Consider the following 18596-nt stretch of genomic DNA (forward strand, 5'->3'; position numbering starts at 1 on the left):
GCGATCCCTTGTTATCCAATTGAGACACAGTCTCAGAAACATGAATTCAACAGTCTTTCTCACTCTTTCCGCAAACCAGCATGCTCATGTATGGTCTCTGAATACTGAAGGAGTGATGGTGTTGAAAAGAAAAAGCAACTAACGAAAACTACAGCTTCTGAACCTCAATCCCAAATAAGGGGAGTTCACTAAATTTCCCCCTTCAAAAGTAATAAGATATACATCATAGATTATTTTTCTCACCCGTTAAAGTCTTTTCAAAATTCACTCATATACCACGTTCAATTAAGCCCAAAAAAAGGTTATTTACACATTTCCTCCTACTAACATTTATAGGAAAATCCAGCCATAGCTCCATACAGGCCTTGTCACGACTCAAAATACAATATCAGGTCCCTTCCCTAGATGGGTCATCTGTCGTTCTATATCAAACGAGGAAATTCCATCGATGACCCTTGACAACTACAAAGTATCATTATCACCTGGGGGTGGCACTGAAGGTTATCTGCTAGACGTATTCACCATATGGTTATGCAACACAAGGACACCATAGAGAAAATTCAAAATGCAAATGCACATACCAATATCCCAGTTCAGCACAGGCTTAGGCAAATTAGAACAAAAAATAGACTACTCATACTATAAATCACTCAAACATTGGAGGACACAACATCCAACTTAAGATGGGGAGTTAGAAATTATTGCTGAGAAAACAGTTTATACCTAAATTATTACAAGTGATATGCAGGGCATCACATGCTGGATGGAATAAAGATCCACTGTTAAGTTTTTTCTGTTTGGCTAAGATGCCCCATCTGTTCTGAAAGTCTATTTACATTGTTCCACCAAAGTTTACTTCTGTCACTAGGTTTTCCTTCATTCTTTCTGCTATCAGGATCCTTTCGCTCTGACTGTACTTCCTGTCTTTCTGAAGAACCAGGATTCTCCGTCAAGAACTGTTCCCAGAATACATCATTGACGCCAGCAGCTACAGTGGTTGTTCCCACAGGTTTTTCTTTTGATGAACTAGGATCAGAAACAGTAGCTCCAGCTGGTTCACAGTTCATGTCAATTCCAGATGATATAGGGTGAAGTTCGTTATCAAGTTGCATACAAGAGAGAGCAGGACTATCAACACAACTTGTAGATTCATCAAGATCCATATTTGAGTGGCTATGAACAAAGGAATCCCCAAAATCATGAGCAATGTTCTCCCAAAATAACAGCAATGATTCCAGCTGTTCCAGTCGCTCCACATTTGATGACAAAACAGAAGCTATATCTGCATTATCTCTAGGTATCACTGAGGAAGACTCTATAGCATCTTCAATTACACCTTCATCACAAAAGTGACCACTTTTTGGCAACCTTCGTTTTCTATATAGGGTTTCTGACAATTGCAAGAGATTTGAGGCAATTTCAGGTTTCTGCAACGCTTGAGAAACAGAAGAGACCATCTTTTGTTTTTTCCTTTCCAACTTTTCCAATCTCTCCTTTGAGCATCCTATTTTAATTTCATTTACTCGCCACTCCTGTTCATGTCTCTCTAACTCTAGACAAAGTTGTTCGTTTTCATGTTTCAGCCTCTCTATTTTGCCTCTTAAACTCTGTCTTTCTGGTTCTGTCAATGGAGAAGCTCCTTGTCCTTGGATATTCTGTAAAGAATGGCTATGAACTGGCTTTCGTCTGTGTATATTCTTCAAAAGATGCTGTTGACCTCTTATGAAATCATCATTTGCAAATTCCCATTGTTCTGGATCAACTTTTCTAAAACCCTGTTCAAATAGAGATAATCGGTTCATTACTTAGTTTAAGCAACGAAAGCAGAAGGGCAAAATAAAAGCAAAACACATACTGGCATCACCAATATCAAGATTAAATTTGCTTACATATGTGTTCAGCTGTCTGATGAAACTAGAGAAGTTATTGTGCTTAAAGAATCTTGGTAGCAACTCACTTGCAAATTCTGGCGGATTCCATACTATGAAACTTTTGTTAGTGGCACTCCACGAAACAATCGAATCTGTGGAAGGATCGTCCACCATCTCATAAGTCTTGGTCAGGAAAGGAGGCAGGGTGCTCGAACTGCCCTGAGCTTCATCCATCACTAGTAATTAAAATCCCACCTCAGGCTCGCAGGCTCAAAAATCCGAAAGTCGGATTACGATCAATTCAAGTTTCCAAATTTTCCAAAAAAGAGAATGCTCAATCCCTTCTTACAAACGGGACCATCCCAGAAATACAATGGAAGCTATAAGTAATTTTGCACCCTTGAGAGCATAAGCCAAACTGGATTTTACAAAGTTCAACTTCTGCTCAATTATAAATGATGAATAACTGCGAAACTCTATGCACTCGCTCCCATAAGAGATTATTCTCACATATTCCTTCCTGAATTTTGCAATTTAATCTAACAAGTCCCTCTTACTAATCAAAAGTTACCTCAAGCTGAACAAAGAATCACGCCTCAAAGCGAGTCTTTTTCACACAGTCTCTATTTCCGCCGAAAGCGTAACCCGCCAGAAAAGGCGTCTGCACTCGTGCCACCTATACATACTTAAATAAGTTCACTTTCTTTCCATACTTCTTGCATGCAGCTCAATCAATTCTGAGCAAGTTTCCAACAGCACCAAGGGTTGATTCTTCGAAAAGGAAGTTGATTTTCTTGTTTGAAATAGAAACAAGCTTGCGGCCAAAGGAACAATAATTGAAGGATAAAATCCAACTGAAAATAAATATAAAATTAAGAATATGCGCTGCTCCAGGTTAGCACCTCGGAAAAGACGGAGTCACGGAGATTGGAAGCCGCAGCGAAAAGGAGGTTCTTTTGTTTCGCTTCTGAATTTTGGGATCCCCTATGGATGAAGCGCGTCCGGAATTCTCTGGGTTAGCTTGCAAGTAATAACAGAATAAAAAAAAGGCAACAAAATTCTAGTGCCTTTTGACTCCTTGAACCTGGACATGTCAGAGTCAAACATTATGACTGTAGCAATGGGTGAACTATTTTGTTTTTTCAAAATTGAAGTGCATAAAAAGGGCAGTTTCATAGGAAAAAAAGGGGCGGTTTGGGTTTGCATTTGAACTGATAATCACCTGTTTATGTGAAGCAACGACTCAGAAATTCTTGCCATATAAGAGAAATATTAAAAAGATAAAAAACATTTAAGATTGGTAACCGAAAAAAATTGAAAAAAAACAATTATTAAATATATTAAATATGAATATTGAAAATGTGAAAAATGGGTGCCGAAAATATAAAAGATGAGTATTTAAAAAAATTTCAATTGCAACTAAAAATTGTGTTCTTTTTTTTTTTTTTGGAATTCAAGCTTTTAACATCTTTTTATTTTTGGTTTTTAGCTTGTGGCGAATTCTCCCAATATGCTCTGGCTCTGGCGTCTTGTTCATGAAGCATCGCACTACCGTTTGTCGCCTTTGAATTTTTCATGAAGTACAATATTTTCGTCAAGAGATTCCTTTTGGGCCCAGAAAGATGACATTGAAAGAGAATAATATTGATCATTATAAACAATAATTGGTTTGGAACTATTTTTCCAATCATCAGTTATTTTTTGGAGAATCTACAGTTTTGTTTTATTCTTAGAAAATAAGATATTTTTGCATCATGAATGGAAAAATAGTGCCCCTAAAAGATAACCAAGAAGATAATATTATCTGAAAAGAAGCGTGTTAAAAAATTTCAACAGGAATTAGTGACACCCAGCTTGAATAAGTGATATTATCTGCCAATCTGGAGAGAACAAGACATACAATAAAAAATCTAATCCTTCTTCCCTGGAATCATCATGATCTTATACTAAATTATTAATTTGTCATGATGATTATTATTTTGTCTGCATTTGAGCGGAAATGACGTTTGAGCTGTGGTGGCTGGCTGCTGCTGAATTCAATGGACACGGCTCCTGCACTGGTCGCGAGGAAAAGTTAATCCCATATTAAACACATTTTTTCTTGGTCAACATATTAAACAGATCAACATCCCGATATGGTTTAAGACTTTTCTCGCGTAATACAGAGGGAAGCAGTTAAAAACCACCTTCGGTCTAAGAAAGCAGTTATATGAATTTTACATTTCTGCGGATTCCTCATGCCCCCAGTTTTATTTTGATAAGCGGAATTATGACCAATCCAGTGGAATTGGAAAGCTATGCATAGGATTTTACAGCTGGATGCTGCATTACTGAACCACATGAGAAAGAAGACTGCATTTCTATAAGGTGTTTTTCCATCCATAATTTAAGACAAGACTAGCAAACAGGCATCAAAAGAAAGAGAGTTGTATTGTACAGCCCTAATAAGCAGGGATGGCAGAAAAACTGTATCCTTTGGCACCCCTCCATGCATAATATGCGGTTCGAGTCTCGTAAAAGCCTGCATCCCAAAAGACACATGCATGTTAAGAGTTCAGCCACAGAGAGATTGAGACGGATAAAACAGATAGCTACATAGTCGCATGGCAGAAGCAACCATATATTCTGCAATATCGCAATTGATTTATGGACTAGAGAACACGGGACATTAAAAAAGACTACCATAATATGCAATGCAATCCTTCAGTTCCCATAGGAATGCACGACTGAAAAAAATATGATGCCGACCTACCAAGCAACTGAAATGGCCTTCGCAAGCCAACTTTGAAAAGGTTTTTAGCATTCATTTATAAAAGTCAACCCGTGCAAAATTCCAGAGACAAAGCAAGCATGAATGTTTTTCTAATGGTACAATTAATCATGCCAGGCGAGCAAAAGCCAGATTATTGTTGGAGATGGGACCCAATTACGGTTGAGGAAGAGAGCATTAAAGCAGAAGAAAATACTTATGTAAAATGCGAAAAAAACATGTCACCAACGTGAAAAATCATTCCATATACACATGCCAGACTAAACCACGAGGCACTGTAGCAATGAAAACCACACCCTATTCGGCTATTCCCCCCCCCCCCAGGGGGGGAAGAGGGGAAAAAAACCCACAAATTCCATAATCTAACTGTAACGGAGGAGTAATTAGGGTATGAGGGTGGGTTTGGATTGCCCCAAAAGCACTTTCTAAACGCACTTTTACACAAGTAGAGACAAAACTCTTCTCACACGCTTACTTTTTATATTATAAAATTACTTTTAAAATAATGGTTTGGTTTCTGCACAAAGACCCCCTGAATCTAAGCAATAATGACTAGAGAAATTTCTCTTCATGTAAAAAGAAACCATCATGAGAAAGGAAGAGTAATGTAGGGGTACCGGTTGGGATACTAATATATCATATCTGATGATTCTATACAGAACAAGCGAGCCATACATCTGAACTGATGTTCTACGAAGCTCAAGTCAAGGCAATACAAATGCTGCAGGGCTCAATTCACTATAAAATTTTTTAACAGTTATCTTGAATTCTATCCATTTAGCAAGCTCCTCTCATTATTCTTCCTCCAACTGCACAGTGACCTATGTTTTCAGTTTCAAGCCTTTGAGGCTTAAGCCTTCAAGTTGGAGAACCTTCTATTCCCTAGTTGGGCAAAGAAATTTTATAGTGTCTACCTGATCTATCTGGGAGGATCTAATGATCAAGCAGGGCCATTATCAACCACACATGCACGTTAACAAATGCGCTTTGGTTCTTTCCCAGTTCCCAGTCCCCTTTAATTTCATTTCGAGAATCACTAGATACTTCAATAGGTTCTCCACTAATCGCCAAGTACATTTTCACTGAATTCATTTGAAGTTGCAACAGTGACAAAAATTATGCGGTTTGCTTGTTTGAGCTTTCCACAATAACGAAAAAGAAGCACGAGTCTAATTACATTTTTGGTACTTGTTGCATAAATATGAATAAGAACGTCCACAAGGATATGTGTTGTTTCAGTTTACAAAAACCAGTAACTTCTATGGTCTGGTATGAAATCAGAAAGAGTTTATCTTGGGCACAAAAAATCCTTCAAATCCAACATACCTGGAAGAAAGCTGAGAATCCCTAGGACTAAAAGGCCATAAGCTTGAGACCGCTCTCCACCCATGTGACCGGTGAAGACAAAGAAAGAAATAACCAAAAGCGTTGTCCCAAGGAACAACAAGAAGAGTGCAAGAGCAATGGATTTCCAGGGAACTTTATCCAATGCTTTTGGGCTAAAATCAAAACGAGGATCAAACGGTCTATCCAAGCTAGTCTCAATAAAGTTATCCTCATCCGTGGCGAGAGGAGAGTAACGAACATTGCGTCTAGTTACCATATCCAATGGTCTTGAGACCTGAGCACTTCGATTCGAAGAAACAGAAACTTGAGAGGCCTCCCTGACACCCTTGAACCAAATTGAGAAAAGGTCTACGTTAGATTTATATCCGATAAGCAAGAAGAAAGAACCAAATCCGAAATTTTGACTCCAAAGAGCAGAAGGGAAAGAAAAGATTAACAATTTATGAGCAGGTCCCCAAAGATTTGCGGTCCTCCCAATAGAGGGATGGAAAAGTATCCATCACTCTAACCAGAAGGATTAGATCACAACAAATCCAAAGTCCCATCATGTTCCAACCATCAATCGAGGTTCAGAATCATTAGCGAGAGGCCACCGCATAAAAAAACACCAAATACAGAACAGATAAAAATAATAATAAAGAGAGCGAGAGGAGCCATACCTTAATTAAAACACGGAATAGCTGATCCACTGCAATTGCAACTCGTAACCACGTTTAAAAATTACAGCGACGGTGGCTAATAGCCCTTCTTTCGTAGAGCTAAGGAAGTAAGGAACATTCAACGAGCGTTCGGTTTCTCTCGTAGAGCACTTTCCTCCGCGGCGCCTCTCTATCTCCATTGAAACGGTAAGCTTCATCAAGTAATCTGGACCGTTAATTTCTAGCGTTAATCGTGACCATCCACTTTCAAATACTCGTGGCCTTCCAACTCACCGCTTCTCAAATGTCAACGCGACGGATGCTCTGATTATCTTCCTCTTCATAGTTCGTTCTCCTTTCACATCCCCTTATATTAATATATATATATATATATATATCTCTCTCTCTCTCTCTGTGAGTCTCTCTGTGTGTGAGGGAATGGTCTCCCAAAGCTTGAGATTTCTTGGTTCTTACAGGGTTCTGTGTGAAGAAGGAAGAGCAAAAGTTTGGACCTTTGTGAAGGAGGATCCTCTTGCTGAAATCATAGCAACTATTATTAATTGTGTAATTTTTATTTATCATATTTTCTTTTCCTGGTGACAAAGAGGATCAGAGATCAAAAGAAAAACAAGCTAACAGAAGCAGAAAATTAAGATATAAGTAATTGCGAAGTTGGCTAGCCAGTCCGACCAACAATCAGTAGAGAATCAATGTCCACAGTGACTCTTGCGGAGTTGTTTGAAAACCAAATCATAATTTTAAAAGTGTTTTTACAATATACGAGGTAAATATATGGATGAATTTATCTCGTTTTGCAGAAAACGAGACAAATTCATCCATATATTTACCTCGTAAATTGTAAAAACACTTTTAAAACCATGGTTTGGTTTCTATCCAAACACCTCATTAATTAGGAATTTATTATCTAGGAAGTGTTTGGATAAAACCAAACGATGGTTTAGAGAATAGCTTCTGGAGAATAGATTTTGGGGAGAACAGATTTTGTGAATAATAGATTTTGTAAAAAAATAATTCTGAGAAGTGAAAGTGTTTGGATAATTGTTATCAGAAACACTTTTTATATATACAAATTACTAAAAAAGGCATAAATTAATATGATAATTACATAAAAGATAGATTTTATAATATATTTTAATTTGAAGGAATAAAATTATTAATAATATTTTTTACCAAAATAATTAATAATACATAAGATAATATAATTAATAAATAATTAATATGTGTATATATTTATAAGATATAAGATTAAATATGTTTATAAAAAAGATAATTGAGGGATGTTAAAACATATTATTGTTGAGATCTACTCTGATAGACACAATCATACTCTCTAATTTGAGCCAAAAACAGAATAGATTCACTTCTCCCGAAATCATGGTTTTGGGCACCAAAACTATGGTTTTAGCCCAAACCATAGTTTCAGATTATTTTTCTAAAAATGATGCTGTTTAGGTGACATCCCATCCAAAACATGGTTTTACTTCCCAAATCATGATTTTGGGAGCACCCAAATAGGCCAAATAGGCCCCTAGTGGTACTCTTTTGGTCCTATTTATAAAGTAGAGAGAGAAAATCTTTTTTGGTTCTAATTTATAGGACACTAAGAGAAAATTTTTGTGTAAATGTACAATTTTACCCCTAATTTATTATTATATTGACTTTGTTTATATGGGGTATAATGTATATTAAATAGGGATAAAGTTGGAAAGTTGTTAAATTTTCAATGAGAATTAATGAAGCTTAATGTTTTCTTTAATCTGTGTGAAACATATTAGAAGTAACTTATAAATAAGACCAGAGGAGTAGTATTTATTCATATAAAAACTCTTGCAAAGATCAAAAGGATCATTGTGAAAAAATTAATCAGGAATATTGAAAATAAATTGTAAACAAACCCTTTTACACCAAGTTCATTTATTTAAAGGATGTACGCTCGTGCAAGCCAGCATTGTTTGATGCTGTTAACCAAGTTAACTTGGCATTCTTTGCTTCCTACTTTGTGACATTGTGGTTTTGATTCTTTCCATTTTTTTATTAAATACAAGGTCACAGAAAAATCATGCAAAATACTCCCTCCGTTCCTTATATAGAGACATTTGATGCTCATGGCATGTTCCTATATAAGAGACACTTAAAAGTTGTCTCTACTTTTTTGTGTTGGTTTCTATTTACCCATATTTATTTTATCTCCAATTTACACTCTCTCTCCCTCCCACTTCTCTTTCTTTTAATAATTTAATTGTTCTCTCTCATACTCTCTCTCCTTATTAATGAGGGTATTTTGGGGAAAAATTATACTTTTTACACATTGATTGTTCTTAACTAATTTTAACTGCTTTTTTGATCAACGTAATTTGGTTATTTGTCTCTTATAATAAGGAACGGAGTAAGAAGTTATATAAAGATCTTAGAAGATCTTTACACACTACACCCAAATCATGTAAGATTATAATGGTTGCATTTTCTTATGAAGGCTGGTAAGCGAGCCAATCAGCGTAACTATTACTGGCTTCCATCTGCAAATGCGCAACCATGAAGGATACGGAAGGAACAGCCTATGGAAATGCAACGAGAAGGACAAGTCCTCTTAACGGATGCCCGTTTTGCATGTAAGGCGTATTTGATTTGAAGATGATTCCAAGCGGCCTTCCAAAGAAAAGGTTTGATTTTCTCCTAAGCTTTGTGTGTAAATATTCTTCTACATACAACCTTGCATCCTTTTTTTTTTAAAAAAAAATAAACTTACTACGGTGCTATCATTAATATATTTAGCAGAAAATAGAATTTGCTTCGGCTCATCGAAAACGCATAAAAACACAAACACAACACACCCCGTTGTAAGCAGCAGCAGATATGTCATGTACGTTATATTACAGTGTACGAGGAAGCAACCCATAGTACGCGGTTAAATTTATTATGTACATAAACAGACCCCAAATATTTCCGATGAATCGGGTATATCCCCGAATCCACAGATTCGGCAGATTTACAATGACAAAGAATAGCATGTAAGAATTAACTTTACAGTTTGAGTTTTAAATGCAACTGTACGTTTTTCAAGGCTTGCAATGCGCTGTTGAATGATTGAATCAACCACCAAGCTTCCAATAGATACCTTCAAGAGCACGGTAAAGAATGGCGGCAGCCGGTGGCCTTGGTAAGGAGCCAAGAAGCAAGTCCGTTGCTGTCAAAGACTGGCTGCCATAGAAACGGGAATTTTCTCGCCATCGTGTGGTCACAATACTACCTTCCAGTGAACATCCAACAAATGCACCTGAAATTAATATCCAATATACTAGTGGTTAATCCAACTACAACGTCATCCCACAAAAAGAAATAAAGAAACAGGTCAACACTTTCACAGTTTAACATCTTCCTCGGTATTGTTAACAGTTCGATGTACATAACTAACTAGTGTCAGCCTTATGTTCTATTGAGTTTTGTTCAAGACTGTTTCAATTCAGACAGATTGGCAAATAAGGTCCAATCCTGATATGAAGTGAGTATCATCACGTTTGCAGACAAAGATTTCACGAGATGGAAAGCAGATATAAGTATGATCTAGCAGGGAAAAGAAAACACACACACACACACACTCTCTCTCTCTCTCTCTCTCTAACCCTCAAGAAAACCTTCATTCATTCTCATGAGAATGAAACAAAAGATAGGCAGATAGAAGTCAAAGCTCAGGTTTCTTTTGTTCCTTTTCTTTTTTTTTTTTGGGGGGGGGGGGGGGGGGGAGACAATGATCTCATCTTTCATTACAAATATATGTATGAACTCAAATTGTATATGATTTACCCTCATCCGGTTCAAATACGCATCCCTTGGTAGCTCAGGAGAAAAAAAAATCAGTCATTCACTAGTCATACTCGCACATAAATTGGATTTTTCATTGCTAGACAAAGATGCAAAGTAACTCATGATAAAATCACAAAAAATACATACCTTTACTGCAGCTGTACGTGTAACAAGCAGCCTGACCACCATCCCCCGCACGAATATCAGCTTCAACTGCCCTTCCAACAGTTCCAACTGCAGCACTTGCTCCGGCTCCGAGTGAAATATGCACATTACCACAAAACGTCTTGATAGCGTCATTTGTTCTCAGAACAATTATGAAGTCCGTTACCTCTCCTCCGGCCTATAATGGGGGCAGAAAGTAAGTTTCAACAACCCAGAAGACATAAAGAAATTAACAAACGGGCATTACTACAAGACTTGCAGCCTACATGTAGAATGGGAAGTCAGAATCAATGCTTTGGCAAGGTCAAGGTTTGAAAATTGTGACCAGAAAAAGAGGCTAGAGTTTTGTCTATTGCTTAATATTCCAAAAGATGCTATTCATTTTTTCCGCTGAAAACCATCTTGCAAGAAAACCAAAACAAAATGAAGTCTGTTGAAGTTTTATTTGAACAACGTCTCATTTCCACAAGTTACTGATTCTTGAATTTTCAGGTGATCGTATTTTTGTGATTAAGGCTGCTAGCTCAAATACTGAACATTATTAAAGATTTAATTATCTCACTTGAGCTCCCCATCCAACACCAAGTGTGGAAATGGCAGATGGCGGAGACCATGAACCATCTTCCCTACGTGCAACAACAAGTCCTGTACCAACATTGTAGGTTACCACAACTCCTACTTTCGCCACAGTGATAATTGCAAGGCCTTTTGCTTGCCTCAGAATGACATCAGGGATTGACTTTTCAGGCTTTAATGAACCAACCTGCAAAAATGAATTTCATTAAACACATCTCAGTTCACTCAACATAGCTTGTGTAGACTTTCACCCTGTTGACATATTGAAATCTATTTTTGGACACAGACCTATTGACATCAATGGAACCACCAAAAACTTCATTTTTAAATTACAAATGATTCATTATTGGCTTAGATAATTGTATCCCTACGCTAAAATGACTTTTAATATATGTCACACCATGATTCCACAGATCCTAAAATAATCACTATGGCTAAAATAAGAAATTATAAACTGAGCAATAAAAAGATAAAGATTGGCATCAAATTTACAACAGATAATTTGAATTAAAAAAAAAAAAACCATGTTCAAACTTTAGTTTAAGGATCAAAAAATCACATATCAGTTTCTCAAACATCTTATTTAGTTCTTTGGCAAAAGTATCAACCTTGGGCAGGTCATTTAAGTCAAACTTATTTGCTCAGTTTGATCTTTACAGCAACATACATGAAAGAAACTAAGAATCATAGGTCATATTATCGCCAACAAAGAACGTCCATAAGAAAAACAGCCCCATAATTAGTAGGAAAGGGTTTCTAAAGGAACTTTAGACTTGAAAAGCGCTCAAATCTGGACGTTACCTGATTATAAGCCTTTATAGTGTTAGTCGCTTTATAAATTTCATATTCCATGGACTGTCCCCAAGGAAAATTCAGCCATGATCTCAAAGTGCTGAGGTCCGTCAGGTCCTGAGTTGGCACTTGAGCTGCATTACTAACCTGGTTCATTAAATATGGCTGTACGGACTCAAGCCGTACACAACATACATCACAGACTCGTTGGGGATCAGATACTCGAAACTTGACAGGTAACAAGCTTCGTCCTTTGGAGCATTCACCACAAAATATTCCTCCACAAAACCGACAATGATGCCGTGAGCACATGATAGGATGAAACCGCACACCACAAAGCATACAAGAAGTAGAAGAGCTATCAGGCAACCATTTTGGAGGCTCGGTTTCAAGCAATTCCTTTACATTACTAAAGTTGACCTCTGTGAGAGTTTGAGCCATCTCTCTCCAAGCTTGTTCAAGTACAAGGTTTGATATCCACGACAAATTACATTTATGAATATCTCCTGAAGCCAAAGAAGTCACTTTTCCCCGGGCCGCGAGTAGCATTTCTACTATCACATCCCACATAGTCAATTCCTTTTCTTCTCCAAGGTATTGATTCCATCCCAAGTCACCCTCTGGAAAATAGCCACCATTTGAGTGAAAACATCTAGCCCGCTCCTCGTGTTCACCTTCCAACATAGGCGGAACTGAAACCGGTATCCAAACTCCAGTATCTTCATAAAGCGGAGAATCATAATAGAAATATTTTCCTCTCCTCAGAAGGTTGCCTGATGTTTCTACATTTTCTTTATTTCTTTCCAATGTCTCTTCGGGCAATACAGGATACACCGAGGAAGTATTTATACTATCCTTTTCAAAGTCAGCAGTAGGAAAAGAACCATGGTTATCCTTGATAACATGGTCTCGCAGATTACCAATCATCTCATCGCCCTGTGAATAGTATCAAGAGAATACCTTATAAATAATAGAAAACTACAAACATTCAGTCTTAAAAGACAACGCACCATTAATTACCCAATGGTATGGTATTCCATTTAAGTGATTTTAATTAATTTATCTATACTGTTCTCTTTCAGTTTCGTATTTTAATGCGACATCCTCATCCTAAATAAAGATATTGCAAAAGACATCAGAAATTCACAGTTAAATTCCATAAGCACAAAAGCATAAACCCAGAAGCGACGCAAAAGACAAGAAATCAAAGAAATTTTCAGTCCACCCCATAGTAACAGAGACATGAAGGGGATGGGCACGGGAAGGAAACATACAGGAGGAGAACTGAGCGTCCGGTCGCCAAATGAGAAATCAGAAACCCTCGTGGACAAGTCTTCTACGCCTTCAACTTGATTCTTAGGTTTCCAATTGCCGTCCATCGTTCATAAAATCTATGAAGCACCAGATAGGGCAAATGACATCTCCATATGTGATCAGTCAATCGACAATTATGAATTTGCAGACATCTATTCAGCTGAGAAAACAAAATCAGTTGAGCGCAAACGATCGAAATTTTCACAATAAACACGAAAAGGGTGCGATATAGAATTCGAGTTGGAGTTTCGATGGCGTATTGCAGCTCTCTTGGTCCTCGAGGGTTTACGCCTTCCTTGCGTACAGGCTCTGGACTCGTAATTACGTTGGCCTCGTTCCCAATTCTTATATACTCCGGTCCTAATTATAAGACCCAATTGACTTATTTGAGGAGATTAAGAAAGTAAGTTAAGTTGGTTATTTATAATAAATAAGTGTTGTCATTCCTAAAATATCCTTGCTAATTAAGTATATTAGCTAAAACTATTATTATTAGAAGGATTATCTTAAAAAAATACATAAATATAAGAGACAAAATGGATTGGGGTCTTATAATTAGGACCAAATAAAAAGTCAAATGGGGTTTTATAATAAGGACAGGAGGAGTAATATTTATTATCATTAACCAATATTTAATATTTTTCATTATTTTTCATATGATTAACCTTAACCTTTTCTCTGGGCCAAAATTCGAAAGTATGCATGATAATGAGCATTATTTGTTTTTATTAGATAAAAGGGATTAAAAAATGAACAGTTTAACAAAAATACTACCTTTACTCCTAATTATAAAAACTTGTTGACTAATTTGAAGAGATTAAGAATAGAAGTTAAGTTAATTATTTATAATAAATAGATAGTATTTTTTCTAAAATATCCTTATTAATTAAATGTATTAGCTAGAATCATTGATAAAATAATTACCTTCAAAAAAATATATAAATATAAAAGACAAAGTAAATTGGAGTTTTATATTTAGAACTAAAATAAAAATTAAACAAAATTTTATATTAAAAACAAGGGTAGTAATTTACCGCACGTAGAAAAAGTAACAAAATAATTTACAATCGACTTATTTTTAATTATTGTCTGGATCCACTCGATTGCTCTTCTGGCGCCACAATTAAACCAAACGTTTTTTTTTTTTTTTGGTTACTCAAACTAAACGAAATTTTTCGTGATCGATCAAAGTTGGTTGCAGAACAAAATTGAAAATCTATGACGAAAATTCTAATGACATCAAACTAAATTTTTGTTAAGTGCTACAAATTTTAGTCTGTAAAATTAAATAAAATTTTTTCCGTTTCTTCATGAGTATGGACTTAAACAGAGACTTTAATTTCTTTGGTTAAAATTGCCCCTATTCTCACTATTTTTAGAAATACATTTAATTATGAAGAAAAAATTATTTCTTAATTTATGATGCTAAATAATGGTAAATTAAAAATAATGTATTGATAATAAAATTAATAATTTAATCACCTTCATTAATTTTAGTGAGATGATTAAAGATGACTTATATGGAGAATAAAGCTAATGTAATTTAAAATGAGAAAAAAAAAAATAAGTAGCTACTTTCACTTTGGCCTTAAGAAAAGTACTTTCGTCAAAATATTTCCGCATCTGTTCTAACCTGTTTCCCTTTCTTAAACGCTAATTTAATTCTTCTCAGCCTTTTTCTAATTATATAACCCATTTTTAATAAAACTTGATAATCGATAATTGATTTTGTAAGTCACTTTACATATAAAAAGATGAATTATTAACTACTTTTTTTCTAATTTTACTCTTTCATAATTTTTTACAGGTAGGTTGAGAGGGTGCCGATGAAAGCTAAAAATGATACATTTAACATAGGTAAATCATAGAATAATTAAATAGTGATTTAATTATCTCTTATTAATTTTCAATGACGGGGTTAAGAATGACTTGTACTAAATTATTCTTCTTTGTTTGTCAAAGACTTGCACTAAATTATTCGAGATGACTTAAAAATCACTTTTATATCCTATCATATAAATTCATAAATGATTTAAAATAAATTAAACAAAAAAACACAGTCTACTTTGGCGGTCCGCAAAAAGCCAAATAAATCCAAACGGTGCCGTTTTATCCAAGAGAAATAGCATTCCGCTTTCCATTCACGGGAGAATGATGGGTGTTCTGACCGTACACTGTCGAAACAGGCTTGTCTTCGCGCTTTCCGAGGCGAGGTCATCAGCTCTATTTTATGTTCGGCGAAGCTGGAAGTTCAAGTTCAAATCTTGACCCTTCCATTGAATCCATGGCGTTCTCTCATCCCATCTCCAAGACATCGATTTTGCTTCCCATCGTCTTCCTTATTCTCGGTTCTCTCTACCAACCCTCTCATGGGTTCTCCCGATACGGCCGTGGAATGCCGGAGAATAACTCAACGCGCCGCCTATTTGGATCGAGAGCTGCCAAACCCCTCAGCTGCGGCGACCTGGTGGTGCAATCCCAGTGCTTGCAGAACAAGTGTAGTTGGTGTCGCAGTGAGGTCCTAGACGACATGTGCTTCAGTAGAACCGAGGCTTGGAGATTGCCTCCGCAGGTTTTCTCTTGCGGTTGATCCGGTGAGGATCTGTTCACTTTGGATCTTTTAGGGCTAAGATCTGTGACGCCCCCTTTCTGCGAGTGAGTGTTAAGATTCCTTTCGGTTTGAAATTTTGGCCGGGGCTCTATACGCTGTTTTCCTTTTTTGGTTTTGGGTTTCTCTGACTGAATATGTCCAGCGATAGAGGAGACATCAGTGGTGTACTTGATTTTGTTTTGTGCTGATTGAAATCTTTGAATGAAATTCAATTTGAAACATGGCTTTTGTAATTAGAATCTCAGAGGCAAATTGGGAATCCAGAAGCTTGAGATTTTTCTTGGTGAGATTCAGAGCTATGGACCCTAACCATTTTTGGAAATGGGTAGCGATCTGCAATTTCCTTTTGGTATGTTACTCTGTTTTGCAATGGCTCTACATGGGTGTTTGCATCCCAAACATGATGATCAACAGAAGCTCAACTTTGATCCATTTATGTGTAGCCGGAATTCTGTAACCTTGTAATGGGAGAACTTAATTAAAACTTCTGATAAACTGATCACATCCTTCATCATCTGTAGATTCAAAATTGTCTGTATATTTTGCGGATGCTTAGATATTTACTACTTTGAATTCATGAAAGGTTTGCTGATCTGTGCTGCAATGGGGTGGTTCTGAAAATAACATGTAATAGCAACCCTTTTGCAGTTTTGCATCCATGAGATTTCTTCCTAGATAACGAGGTAGGTAAAATTTTATCCTGAGATTTGAGAGGAATCAGTGCTCGGGTGCGTCAGAATGGTATGCAGAATTTTGAAGGGCAAGTGGTCTCTAGAGTGTATTTGCCTTTTTTTAATATTTAAAATCTACAATAAATTATATTATTTAATATTAATGAAAACACTATGACTTACTATATACGGTTCAAGACAAAACGTGGCTGATTGCACATCATATTGTGATTTGTGCAGATCTTTTTCACCATTCTTTTTGAGATCATACATATTTTTAAAAATTATATAAATATATCATTTAATTAATTAATCCTGCCAAAAAATCACTTGTTAGCGTAATATTGTAAAATCTGAGGTTGATGGCGCAAAAACAGCACATAAGATTTGAAAATGAACTAGTTATGCCTGTAGACAGCACATTTTTGTCACAAGCGCGTACTACAAATTTGGGAAACGGACATTACAATGTGATTGTTGTTAAAGCTACGTTCGATGATCCTAAGAAGAAAATACCATACTGAAGAACAATGGCGTTACGATGCTCTAAGTTTTCTAGCTATAATACCAAATACCAATCGGTTCGGGCGTTGGTTCTTAAACAACTATTCGAGAAAAGGCGGAGATTAAATTCATTTACGTTGTCACCTTCTAACTTTATGTAAGATATTTGAAGACCTCTATCAGGAAGTTAAATGTAAGGCTACCAACTATAAACTATAATTTGGATGAAATGTGTACTTCAGCTAAATTAGCAACTAACATTGAATAAATGAATTTTGGTAATACAACATCGATTCCTACTTCCATTCTGTTTTTTCGATTTCACATTGAACATATTATTGTTCAACTCTTCAATCTGAAGCAAGAATTGTTTCTGTTCCCCCCCCCCCCCCCATGATTCAGCTTAAGCAAGAATTCTAAAAAACACAAACAAAAGAATTTGAAGGCTTTTCAGTAATCCAGAGCACATTCTTCGTCGGCAAGGTAGTATTTCACGGCCGTCCTCATATCATCGTAGTAGTCAGATACCTGAAAAAACCTTGTGAGTTTTTGCAGCTCTCGGTCGCGAAGATCGTCGACGAACGGCGGGATCGGAATCGCGTTATCGGGTTGGTTCTCGTACGAATTCGGGTTGTCGTCGACAATAACCACCCGTTTCAAATCCCTCCCCATCTCAGACAAGTCCTTCACGAACTTCCCTTCCACCTGTTTGCACGAGTCCCGATAAAGCCGGTGCGAGATCAGCCCGTTCCGGTCGAGCCGGTCCAGCACCATGGACGCGTACTCTCTCAAGGCTGCGGTGAACACCACCACCTCGAACTTCGCGGCCAAGTATTCCAAGAATTCATCGACTCCCGGTCGCTTCAACACGTAGAAATTCATCATCACACCGTCGATCCTAGGCCTTACGACGAAATCGAACCTCTCCGGCGGCGGGTCCGTCTTGGAGTGGATCAGGGTCTCGTCCAGATCAAGAAAGATGGTTCTCTTATCAGATGAGATCAGGGGTGGAAGAGGGTTGTTGAAGACAAGGGTCTTTCTAATGTCGTTCAAGGATTCTTCGCAATGTTGTTCTTTGGAATGCATTTTCTTTAATTTTGTGTATCCTTGGTGACTATTCGGAGTGCCGGTCCGCGTGAATCTGGAGAAAAACTTTGAGAGGCGACGTCGGATGGAGGCCAGCACGGAGAAGGGGGCAACTACATGTTTGACGGGAGATTTTTGCCGGCGGCGGCGGCCGTTGCGGCTGTGTCCTTAATGGATTTCACTGGCGTTCTCTTCCTCCTCGACACCATCGCTGCAATCTTGGGAGTTAGAGAGTGAGAGAGATAGAGAGAGAAGAAGGCTTTCGCTGAACAGGAGGGACGAGAAGGGAGAAGATGAATGGTGGTGGGGCACAGAGGCAGGAATGAATTTAAAATCTTGGTCTGGTGCAACGGTCAACAGCAGGTTTGGACACCGAACCTACATATTTTTTTTGGGGGGGGGGGGTTCCTAACGTCTGATTATTGTTGT

General features: G+C 37.1%; 4 protein-coding genes across 5 annotated transcripts; all 4 read right to left on the reverse strand.

Annotated features, from left to right (window-relative positions):
• Nucleotides 1–613: 613 nt before the first annotated feature.
• Nucleotides 614–2848, reverse strand: LOC114722798 (heat stress transcription factor A-4a). The gene is made up of 2 exons (XM_028908898.1): nt 1890–2848; nt 614–1775 (listed from the first exon to the last, which is right to left on the reverse strand). The coding sequence occupies exons 1-2, from the start codon at nt 2103–2105 to the stop codon at nt 783–785; spliced, it is 1209 nt and encodes a 402-aa protein (XP_028764731.1). The 5' UTR covers nt 2106–2848; the 3' UTR covers nt 614–782.
• Nucleotides 2849–3937: 1089 nt separating this feature from the next.
• LOC114722849 (transmembrane protein 230) lies at nt 3938–6833 on the reverse strand. 2 transcript variants are annotated; one of them, XM_028908967.1, is made up of 3 exons: nt 6648–6833; nt 5968–6313; nt 3938–4392 (listed from the first exon to the last, which is right to left on the reverse strand). In XM_028908967.1, the coding sequence occupies exons 2-3, from the start codon at nt 6242–6244 to the stop codon at nt 4313–4315; spliced, it is 357 nt and encodes a 118-aa protein (XP_028764800.1). In that variant the 5' UTR covers nt 6245–6313; nt 6648–6833; the 3' UTR covers nt 3938–4312. The 2 variants fall into 2 exon arrangements, with proteins under 2 accessions (XP_028764800.1, XP_028764801.1); XM_028908968.1 differs by lacking the exon at nt 6648–6833 and adding an exon at nt 6426–6568.
• Nucleotides 6834–9485: 2652 nt separating this feature from the next.
• LOC114722976 (uncharacterized) lies at nt 9486–13589 on the reverse strand. The gene is made up of 5 exons (XM_028909108.1): nt 13256–13589; nt 11991–12917; nt 11176–11376; nt 10596–10791; nt 9486–9921 (listed from the first exon to the last, which is right to left on the reverse strand). The coding sequence occupies exons 1-5, from the start codon at nt 13358–13360 to the stop codon at nt 9737–9739; spliced, it is 1614 nt and encodes a 537-aa protein (XP_028764941.1). The 5' UTR covers nt 13361–13589; the 3' UTR covers nt 9486–9736.
• A 3808-nt stretch (nt 13590–17397) lies between these two features.
• LOC114722811 (carboxy-terminal domain RNA polymerase II polypeptide A small phosphatase 1-like) lies at nt 17398–18554 on the reverse strand. The gene is given in 2 exon segments (XM_028908912.1): nt 17398–18323; nt 18326–18554. Coding segments are annotated over 2 exon segments (843 nt in total). The 5' UTR covers nt 18377–18554; the 3' UTR covers nt 17398–17531.
• Nucleotides 18555–18596: the final 42 nt, after the last annotated feature.

The sequence above is a fragment of the Neltuma alba genome, unplaced genomic scaffold, assembly GCF_004799145.2.
Source record: "Neltuma alba isolate B1F8T4 unplaced genomic scaffold, ASM479914v2 tig00012116_pilon, whole genome shotgun sequence".
Classification (NCBI taxonomy): Eukaryota; Viridiplantae; Streptophyta; class Magnoliopsida; order Fabales; family Fabaceae; genus Neltuma; species Neltuma alba.